This window comes from Rutidosis leptorrhynchoides, chromosome 4, assembly GCF_046630445.1.
Source record: "Rutidosis leptorrhynchoides isolate AG116_Rl617_1_P2 chromosome 4, CSIRO_AGI_Rlap_v1, whole genome shotgun sequence".
Taxonomy (NCBI): Eukaryota; Viridiplantae; Streptophyta; class Magnoliopsida; order Asterales; family Asteraceae; genus Rutidosis; species Rutidosis leptorrhynchoides.
The window spans coordinates 33,390,794-33,402,552 of NC_092336.1; the positions used below are offsets into that span (position 1 = coordinate 33,390,794).

The 11,759-nt window shown below is 34.5% G+C and overlaps 1 protein-coding gene and 1 long non-coding RNA gene across 2 annotated transcripts; both read left to right on the forward strand.

The window, feature by feature from the left end:
- The first annotated feature begins 4,126 nt into the window (after nucleotides 1-4,126).
- Nucleotides 4,127-5,126, forward strand: LOC139904256 (uncharacterized). Its single transcript, XR_011778714.1, has 4 exons — nucleotides 4,127-4,194; nucleotides 4,280-4,346; nucleotides 4,474-4,560; nucleotides 4,932-5,126. It is a non-coding gene; the product is annotated as an uncharacterized lncRNA (long non-coding RNA).
- A 4,651-nt stretch (nucleotides 5,127-9,777) lies between these two features.
- Nucleotides 9,778-10,383, forward strand: LOC139840539 (uncharacterized). The gene has a single exon (XM_071830801.1). It carries the CDS (start codon nucleotides 9,778-9,780, stop codon nucleotides 10,381-10,383), a length of 606 nt encoding a protein of 201 aa, XP_071686902.1.
- Nucleotides 10,384-11,759: the final 1,376 nt, after the last annotated feature.

The following is an 11,759-nucleotide window of genomic DNA, read 5'->3' on the forward strand; positions in this document are numbered from 1 at the left end:
ATGCAATAAATGCAGTAAGACGCGTTTAGACTTAAGATGATAATTTCCAACAAGAAATGATAAGCAAAAATTGGTAAAAACAAATACGATCATAGTCCAGACTCACTAATGCATCCTAACAATTACCAGTTAAACACACTAATGCAAATTCTGGTTCCCTATGACCTCAAGCTCTGATACCAACTGTGATGACCCGTCCAAATCCATTTGGACGAATACATCATTCATTGATTTCATAGTGAGGTTTTGACCTCTATATGATACGTTTTGTAAACATTGTATTCTTTTGAAAAGGCACACCATAAATGAATATATAAATCTAAGGTTTTCGACATCTGATGATTTCTATGTATAGACAATCACCGTATATAATAGTTTTTAACAATACATCCGTTCACAATACAGTCAAATAAGATACATGGTGATAATTTTGTGAATGCAAAGTTTTCTCAAATAAAGCATGTATAACTCCATGCACATAGCTTGTATAACGTATAAGCAAACAGCAAAAGACTTCTAGGAACCTGAGAATAAACATGCTTAAAAGTGTCAACACAAAGGTTGGTGAGTTCATAGTTTTAATGTTGCGCATAATCTGTATATAAAGGTGGATCACAAGATTTCAGTTGTTTCATCCAGAAACGTTAATCAAAATATTCTACAAGGTTGAGCACCCTGGTAACTAAACTTTAACGTATATATAATAAGTACCCCTTTTTTAACATACATGCAACCAACATGTACAATACACGCAAACCAACGTGTACTAAACTCAAATAGCATACGTCTGTTTTATAGTTCAGGCTAGGGTTTCTATACCTGGAACAGACGGGGATGTCAAGCCCTATGGATCCATATACAACTCTTCGCGCCCACCAGTTCTTATAACCAGCAGCTACTAGTTACCAAAGCTAAGGGATTTTCGGTTCAAACTTAGTGTAGAATTTTGTATGTACTTGTATCCATTGCGTTAAAAATAAAGTGTATGTATTCTCAGCCCAAAAATATAGATTGCAAAAGCAATTAAAAAGGGATCTATAAACTCACCTTAGCAGCACATAAGGTCATTCACCGAAATGTGACCGAAACTCGGAATGCAAAATAACCGTAGATCTCAACCTAGAGAACATATGTTGGTCAATACATGTCTAACAAGCTAGGTCTGGTCATAGTGTATCACAATCCTAATGCTCGAGATTGACATGCAAAAGTTAACAAAAGTCATCTCAACAGTCAAACTGACCCGATATGATCTTTAAATCTATACATGTTTATTAACATAGTATAAGTCTTGATAATTGAACGAATTTATAGTTTATCAAACTCAAAATATTATTTATTTCAGGAGCTATATTATATTTGAATTATCATGGCAATCGAAAATATTTTATTATTTCACATAGTTTTTCAATACTTGTAAAATCAGATTATAGTGTTTATAAAGCTTTAAAATATGATAAGACAGTCAACTTTGACAATTGTTCAACGAGACGTACCTTATATAAGAATTCATTTACTCGACTAATAATATTTGAAAATTCAATTTATCAATCTCATAAACAAGTTTTTTAAATATCAATTTACAGTTTCAAACACAATTTCAATTAATATTAATCATAATTCAGTTGACCATAACTTTTAATCTGTTTCTCAAAAACACGCGATTTCTAAATGAAAAGTTATTAATTTTTCGACAGCTTTCCAACGACATGCATATCATATACCTTATATTAATAACATATGTATCAAATCCGTGATTCATCATAAACTATCTAACGACAAAATTAAAGCATACAAGTATGCATAAACATATATACTCGAGCACTAGACATGGATACACTATTAAATATATAAAAGATAAGACATGAATGCTCACGTATCAATATTGTGATTCAATATTGCAGAAAAGTACGTAGACGCAACGGAAATGATAAACGCTAGGTTGACCTCACGAACAATACCCCCGAACAATACCCATAACTTCCATAGCTATAACCCATATTCTCCTTATAATAATAATAATAATAATAATTATTATTATTATTATATATATATATATATATATATATATATATATATATATATATATATATATATATATATATATATATATATATATATATATATATATATATATATAAAGAGAGTCAGGAGATAGATATGTGAGGAATGAATCAGAAACAGAAATCGAGCGAATTTATAGGACTTTCCCAGTTCAGGGCTCCCATGCGATCGCATGAGTTGGGTTTCCAGCTCACACTTGTTTTTGTTATTTAGTTTGTCGACATATTATTATAATTATATATAATTTATATTAATTAATTATATATTATATTATATTCTCGTGCATAGTTGATTTGTAATTTTTGTTCCGATGACTCGTACGTTATCACTCGACTTATGTCCTGGTTCCGGTTTTTTTAACGTTACTTCGTACGCTTTAATAACTTGTACTTTATGTTTCGTGTATTGTACCTTTATCAATAACAAGACTCAAATCAATGAAAAACTATCTCACTCGTAATGTTGCTTGTATGTTTGAGTGTTATGGTCATTTGCGTTTATAAATTAACGTCTTAATATATAATAATATTATTTTAAATCAAAACGTTTTATATCTAAGTTAATATTATATTTTATAACAGTTGTAAAATATACATACATTTTCATTTTGAAATAGTGTTTTACTGTAGCAAAATAATTTTTCTGTAGCAAATAGTGGTTTTCGAAAAAACTGTAGCTTTTCGGGTACTGTAGCAATTCAAAAATACTGTAGCAAATTAGTGTTTTACTTGTTCATCTTAAACGTTTTAGTTAATTTATTTAAATATCAATCGAATCAATAATCGAATGTTACTATCGTTTACTAAATAACTTGAAATTATATATATGTATATATATATCTTTATTTAATATACATAAATCAGTTTTTAAATACACATTGCAAGTTATTTATAATTAATTTTAATATTCCAACTTATTGTATATATATATATATATATATATATATATATATATATATATAGATGTTCGCGAATCGTCGGTCAATAGTCAAAGGTTAACTGAATATATAAAATTAGTTTAAAAATTTTTGAGCATCAATATTACAGACTTTGCTTATCTTGTCGAAATCATATAAAGATTAAATTTTAAATTTGGTCGGAAATTTCCGGGTCATCGCAAATTCCGTCTACGATCCGTACAGGAATCCAATTCTTCAGATATTTATATAGTTTTTCTCGCGCCTTTTGTTTTCACAGTGTTTTGTTTTTGCTTTTTTTTTTTTTTTTGTTCAGTTGTGGTTGCTGTTTATGCAGGTTTATTTGTTGTAGCCATTATGGTATTGTGCATTCCCTTTGTTTGTTGTACTTTTTGAGGTATTGTGTTTCTTTTTCATGTTACTCCTATTTTGTGGATATTGGTATGTTTATGTGCAATTCGAATTTATTTTATGTTTGGGTTCATAGTTTATTTTTTTGGCTGTTTTAAAACTTTTGTGGTATTTTGTAGGCTTTATGTGTGAAACCGTGTTCAACCGTGTTCAACCACCACTGCAACGTGTCGAGCGAAAGCTTTATTCCACCAAGTTTCATTTAATGATACTTTTATTGAAGTATGAAATTACTACTTAGTATGATTTGCTTTTTTTGTTTGATGATTAATGTAGTGCATTTTGACTTCTTCGGTCTAATATTGTTTATACATCGAAAACGAAAGAAATATAGTTAAAAAAACAGTACTAAATATGTTCAATCTACGTTCTACTTTACAACAACAACAACAACACCCAATCCCACATATGTGGGGTATGGGGAGGTAGGACGTAGACAATCATTCCCCTATCTTAGAATAAAGAGAAGTCATTTCTCTAACCCTAGTGAAACACTCCAAAGAGTAGAGAAAGTCTACCCTCTCTCTATTCGACGGATAAAGAGATTGCTTACAAAAGGACCTCCGGCCAGAAAATATTAAAAAGAAAACGAAAAAAATAAATAAATAAATAAATAAATAAGTAAACAAATAAAAACTAAAAAATAAAAATAAAATAAAAAAACAATAAAGCACTACATAAAAGGTGTATGATATGAATTGACTATAAAAGTCAAACCTTTATATATTTTTATAATTCACAAGCGAAAAACTGAGCTTTGTTTGCTCCTCATTGAGAAGAGATTGTTGCCACTTCGTCCTGGAGTAAGCAACTTTTCTGAATTTTGAAAATGGGTTTCTTGTTATAAATAAATTCTGAGATGATTAATCGTTTGTGTTATGGTTACAGGTTGATTGATCCGCCTTCTGCTAAAGGTGTGAAAGTTTCCATGTGCAGCACTTCTAACGAAAAGGCGGTATGTATAATGTATTCAGTAGAAGTGACAATTTCAACCCATTTAGAAAAATTTGTTGATAACAAGTTACATGTACAAAACTAACTAAATATGTACCATATCTAATGTCAATGGATTATGGTTCCAGGTGTCTGCTAGAGTCTCATTTCTTTTGGGACCTGAAAGAGCTGCAAGAATTCAAATTTTTGCAGATGTCGTTTATGAACCAGAATAGGTAAATGTCAATTGCGTAATCTGCTTAGCGGTTATGTTATGTTGTCTCTTTTTGTGTTGGTGTTGGCTTAATAATGATCTTAACCATTTGACACATGACACCCATTTTATCTTTCTGATAGTGAGGTGCTGGATATATATAAGAGTTGCTCTTGAATGTAGTAATCCATTTTAAGCAGTGTGCAACTGCCTCTAGGTTTTTATATTTTACATTATTACGTGAATACAAATAAAGCATATATATAGACTTGTATTCTTCATCTTATATGACTTGGAATATGCAATTTACATTCAAAATTAAGCTTTATAGAATTTCAGTGATCACCAACTCAGTTGTACTATTATAATAGAAGTGTTGTATGTGGCTTTTAGCTATTAGAAAAACTGTAAGTTGTGGATAAGTGCTACCAAGTGGTCTCCGATAAAGCAAGCTACAGCAGATTTGATCTCAACAGAAGATTTTACTGGGATGATGTTAATATAGATAATTAATCCGAGTGTTGAACAAATAAATTTTCAGCTATCAATTTATTTTGTATTTTTTCACTTGATAAATGATATTTGAAACTTGGCTTCTAAATTATGCTACTTTGTTTGTCTCTTTTTAGAACCACTGTTTTCTTTAGCTCGGGTGTATCATGTTGCTTACTTGGTATCTCACCCCAGTTGTACTTGCTATGATGTTAGGTTTGCTCGGAGTAGTTTTAATTGTGATGTGGTCCAGCGGTTGGTGGCTTGACTCCTTTAGGGGAGGTCAGAAGTTCGACCCCCGTTGGCTACATATTAAAAACACAATTTCATCTCTGTCATGAAGTATCCACCCATAGCACCTTTCCCATATCGTTTGAGGGGTAAAAGGGAGGGGGGGTTTTACTTGGCCGTGTCAGTGGATCGGTTTCAAGGTTTCCTCCCGGGCAGCGATGGGGGCGGGATTTATCGCTGCATCGGCATAGTCGAAACGGGAGATGATCGCAACGGGTGGTTAAAGTCTCCCTCGGGTGATCCTAATCGCTGCTAAAGAAAAGAAAAAAAAAAAAAAAAAAACAATAGTGTGGCTCTTAAAATCTAGTTAAATATATTTTAAAGTATGATAGTGTACAAAATTTTCAAGGAAATTTAATGGTGTGTAACTAAAAGTGATAGTGTAAAGGATCACCGGCCACTACATTATCACCGGATATTAAAAAAAGTTTACACTATACAAGCTAGAAATGATATATAAACATTAACAAATTACTCCGTTGCAGTTTAAACACAAACCTAGCTATAGTTTAAGCAGGAAGCTTCTTAATATTCATTTTTTTTTTTTTTTTTTTTTTGAAAGGCAGAATATATTAGATTAAATTAAGGCATAGCAATGCCAAACGTACACAATACAACCAAACTTGAAGATACTAACGAATGATACCGAGCTAAAATCCTACGCTAGTATGAACATCCACGAATACACACTAATTACAATAGAAACGATTGAGGATTGTGAAGCCAATCATGCCACGCGATTTTCTTTGTTTTACACTGCTTCGCTATCCATTCAAAACTTTTAACTTGTATCTCGTTTAATGCGACCGGAGGAGACCAACACGACTTAATATTCATACTAGATCTAACATCGAGAAACTTTGTATGTAAATCACCTTTGAGCTTCTAGCATAGGAGTGTCAAGGGAATTCATCAACTTTACAGTTGTGAGTTCAAGCCCGTGAGTTCGAGGCCCGGCGTAGATAAAAAGGGTGTGTCTGTGTTTATTGTTTCAAAAAGTAACTTTGTATGTAAACCTTTATGCATAATGCATGTAAAGTGGTGAGGAGAATGTACATTCATTACCAGTAAACTTTCAAGATTGATACTCCCTCCGTCCCATATTTATTGTCACCAGACAAAAAACACACAGTTTAAAAAAATTCCACTAACTTCATTTCTCCACCAATGAAATATCTTCTCTCTCCAGATCCACCAATGAAATATCTTCTTTCCTTTCCATTTATGGAAGTGGACAATTAATTTGGGACATTCCAAAATGGAATAGTGGACAATTATATACGGACTGAGGGAGTATTAATTATCCCTTGGAGCATATATTCCTTTTTTTTTTGGTGAAAAAAAAAGCAAATTAAATATAAAGTGATGAATCCCTTGGAGCATATGTGATGTAACAATGCATTATCATAAATAATATACTAGCACATTTAACATTGAGTTGTAGCTCAGCTGGTAATGGCATGCTTCTCTTAGCGAGAGATCATGAGTTCGGCTCCTCTGGGCTGCAACATTGCACTCAATGTTATCTCTGAATTGAGGTATCCACCAAGGTCGCCTTTCGTTTAGTGCGGGGCAAGCGGGGAGGAGGGTTTAACAGCCATGCCCTCGAATTGGTCCGGGTTTCCTCCAGGGCAGTAGTTGGGGGCGAGTTATGCAACTACGAAAGATGACCGCGTGGGTGGTTAAGTCCCCCTGTGTGATCCCAAACTGATGTAAAAAAAAAGTACTAGCGCATTTGTGTTCTTTTGTTATTTAATAAAGTGTAAATTTGGGATGTGGAGTGGGTTGTCGTTTGGATACTTGTGGGAGGGGAAAACGATCGAAATCTCCACCTCTTTTAGTATATAAGGATAACATAAATGGTGCATTTTCGAAAAAGTATAATGATAATTTTTTTTAAGACTAGAAGTTGCCATTGAAGAACAATAACAGTGATTTGTCTTCATAAAGTCAATGACTAAGCATAGTCGTGATTAGCGTCGGAATAATACACTTCAACATTGTTCTCAACTTACAAAATATTTGTATCATTCTGAGTTTGAAAGTCATATATCATGTATACACACTAAATACTTTGGTTTTTGCATTTTTTTCTAAGATATGGGGTGTGTGAGAGAGAATGTGAGGAGAGAGAATGTGAGGAGAGAGAACGAGAGGAGAGAGGACACTAATTTCCATTCAAGCACGAAAGAATCAAGAGATCGATACAATGGTAGACTACAGGATCGTTTGAGAGGACTATTCGGAATTCAATTGACTTCGTTCATGTTCTTCAACTTCCCCGAGAGTTGGAATGTTACGGATTTGTGGAGGATTTTCAAACCGTTCGGTGATATTCGTGATGTATACTTGGCCGGGAAACGGCTGAAAGGGGGCCATCGGTTCGCGTTTGCCAGATTTGCTCATGTCAAAGATGCTGAATCCATGCTAAAGGATCTAAGTAATATCTGCTTCGAGAAGGGATACCAAATCAAGGTGTTCAGGGCACATGAAAGAAGGGTTAAGTTTCCTGAGAATGGGGTTAGGGTTCCTGCAAATGACCTACGAGATACAATTAACAAAAATAAAAACTCGGCGAAATTTAGTTTCAGAGATCACAGGTCGTATAATCACGTAGTAAACTATCAAAATTACGACCTAAGAGAGAAGTTGAAAGGGGCAGCAGCAGATCTAAGAGAAACCCTAAAAAGAAAACATGGTGTAAACAGCATGAAGGACGCGGGTCAAATCAAAACAATCTTCATCAATGAACCCCAACACATCACGCACTTGTTTGGCAGATCTATTATTGGATCTTTAAAAAATTGGAACTTCATCAATCAGATTATTGGTTTAAGTAGGGCTGAAGGTATGACCACATGTGATATAAAGTATCTTGGAGGGTTACAGATACTTTGGATTTTCAAGTCTTCCTCTGAAGTTAATGAAATACTTTCAAACAAAGAACACGCAATTTATCAATGGTGTAACAGTTGCTGCACTCTCAAAGAACATAATGTAATGGTGAAGGATCGATTGGTCTGGTTAAAAATAAGTAGGGTGCCATCATCTGTTTGGAATACTCTTGTTTTCACCTCCATCGCTAATACATGGGGAAAAGTCCTTGAAACAGAAAATTGTGCATTAACACAAGATAACCAAAATCTAAAGCATGGATGGGTATTGATATGCACGAATGAATGGTCAAGAATAGATGAAGAAGTAGAAGTTAAGATAGGGAGAAAGTTCATTAGGGCATACGTAGATGAAGATAGGTCAAGGGTAATTGATATGAAGTTGGAGGAAGAAAAATTCTTTGAAGAAGAACAAGAAAACAATCTTGAAGAGGGTGAGTTTATACAATCCATAGAGGACGATGATGATGAATTTTTGGACGATACGCTTGAGAATTCAGATGATGATGATGTTAGTTTCAATCAATGTGAGTCAGACTATGAGGAAGAAAAGTTAGAAAATCCAGTTTCCGGTGATAGGGTTCCGACTAATAATAACGTTTCCGGTGAACCTCAAAATATGGGTACCTTTAATGATGAAGATGTAGAATCTCGATGCTTTGGTCTAGGTAACTTTTTCCAAGAGAATAATCTCGAAGAAAGAGCCAACGAGGAGATTGTCGGTTACTCACCTATATCTTGTTTCAAGAACCGTTTTAGCGAACATATAGATCTTGTTCAAGCCCAACTTCACGAATCACCAAGCCCAACAAGTAAAGTCCAAGAAACCCTTATGTGTAATGCATTGGACTTGGATAATTCCCCCTTGAGACAAGTGAAAACTACCTATCCATCATCTAGTGATAATCAAAGAAAAGGTAGCCCAACAAATAACAGTCCATTTAAACCAACATGTAGTAGCCCAGGGGGAAATAACCCAATCATGAAGGAAAATGTAGATCAAAGTAATAAGTCAAGCAGCACAAGTAAGACTGGAAACAGAATCGATGAAAACGAGGGGAATATTAACGGCGCGAACAATCCATCTTCTTCACAATCTATCAACTCTCCTAAACCACATACAATTCGCATACCTGACCCTAAACCAAAAGTTTCTCAACCCAAAACAAAACAATCAAGCAAATCAACCTTTACCTCAACCAACCCGATTAACAAGAAAGAAAGTACTCAGAAGGTTAAAACAAAGCGTAGCTGTTGTTGGTCTAGCGTAAGACGTTGGAAATCATCTTCACGACTTCTAAACGCTAAAAGCCAAGCAAGAAATTCCAAACCGGTTGATAAACCTTTGAGATCAAACTGCTCATCATGTGCCAATTTTGACAAAAGATCGAAAGATGCAGATGTTTCTAAAGGTAACTCAAACGAATCTTCTTCTTCAGTTTATTCTATTGGGGTTCACGATTATGGATGTAGGTTAGGTCTTAAGTGGAAGGCAAAAGCCCCTTCCAATTAAGATTTTTGGCTTCTGTTGTTGTCGTATGTTATTGTTCTCAATAAAGATTATGTCACTAAACATTAGGGGTTTTGGTATTGGGGGGCCTGATGATAAAGTTGGTTGGGTTAGAAGACTTATTAGTAAAGAAAAACCTAGCTTTCTAGCATTACAAGAGACACGTTTGAATATTGTTGAGGACAGATGGATACATTACTTGTGGGGGTCGACAGAATGTTGCTTTATCCAACTAGAAATGGTCGGGCTAGCAGGGGGTCAATTATTGATATGGGATACCAATTGTTTTGAGGCGTTAGATGTTATTAGGTTCAATGTAGAGTGGGTGATAGGTGTACAAGGTAAATGGAAAGATTCGGGTGAAGGTTTGAATGTTATTAATGTACACGGGCCACACGATGATGAAAAGAAAGTTCAATTATGGGATGAGTTGTCACTTAAGCTAGCAAATAATAATGAAGCTGTTATTCTTTGTGGTGATTTTAATGAAGTGCGACACGGGAATGAGAGATTTAATTGCGAGTTTGTTGAATATAGAGCTAGACGTTTCAATGATTTTATCTCTAATAATTGTTTGTTGGATATTCCGATGGGTGGTAGAAACTTTACGAGGGTAAGCGATGATGGTGTGAAGTTTAGTAAGCTTGATCGGTTTTAGTAAATGATAGGTTCTTTACTCTTTGGAATGATCTAATGGCGGTTGTGTTAGATAGATCTCTTTCGGACCATTGTCCTATTGTTCTAAAAGATGAAGAAAGAAACTTTGGTCCTAAACCGTTCAAAATTTTTTATGCATGGTTAGATGATGAGGAGGTTGACAATATTATAAAAGACGCTTGGAACAAACCGGTTCAAAATGGTAATAGAAAAGATTGCTTGTTTCGAGACAAGCTTAAGAATGTGAAGAATGCCTTGCGTGAGTGGAGCTCTAAATTCAAAGATCTCGATGGTGAAATTGAAGATTTGAAAAACATCACAAATGGATTGGAGGTTAAAGCGGAAACTTGTCTACTTAATGATAATGAGCAAGTTCTATGGCGGGATTCTAGAAAAAAATGGTTAGAAAAAGAGAGACTTAAGACAAGAATGCTTAAACAAAAATCTCGGATTAAGTGGATCATGGATGGTGACGAGAACACTAAATATTTTCATAACATCATTCGAAGAAACAACAATCAAAGAAACATTCGGGGCCTAACAATAAATGGAGTGTGGAACGATTCTCCCCCGGTTATTAAAGATGCTGCCCTTAATCATTTTAAACGTGTGTTTGAAGAAAGTGATACAATGCGTCCTAGTATTGAAGATTTAAATTGTCCATCATTATCGGCAGAGGAGTGCGAAAGGTTGGAATTACCTTTTGAAGAATCTAAAATTAAAAACGCGGTCTTTGGTTGTGGGGGGTACCAAGGCTCCGGGCCCGGACGGATTCAATATGAGGTTTTTCAAAAAATATTGGGACTTAATCAAAGACGACCTCGTTCAAGCAATCCGATGGTTTTGGGAAGAAGGAGAATTCTCGAAAGGATGTAATGCGTCTTTTATTTGTCTTATTCCTAAAAAGGCGGATCCTCTTAACCTTAGTGATTATCGTCCAATTAGCTTGATCGGAAGTTACTATAAAATAATTGTTAAGTTACTATCGAATAGGTTAAAGAAAGTGATCCCGTCTCTTGTAGGAATGGAACAAAGTGCTTTTATCAAAGGGAGATTTATTTTAGATGGGGCCCTAATAGTAAATGAAAGCATCGAGTATTTACGTGCACAAAAAAGAAAAAGTATTTTATTCAAGGTCGACTTCGAGAAGGCTTTCGATTGCCTTAATTGGGATTTTTTGTTGGAAGTAATGAAAAGTATGGGTTTTGGGTCCAAGTGGATAAATTGGATTAGTTCGTGTTTAAAATCCGTTTCAATCTCGGTTTTGGTTAATGGTTCTCCTACTAGTGAATTCTCACTTGGTAGAGGAATTAGACAAGGTGACCCGTTATCACCTTTTCTCTTTATCTTAGCCGGAGAAGGGTTGAATATTATGTC

Coding starts and splice junctions, on each gene's coding strand:
- LOC139840539 (XM_071830801.1), top strand. CDS start 9,778: ATGTCACTAAACATTAGGGGTTTTGGTATTGGGGGGCCTGATGATAAA.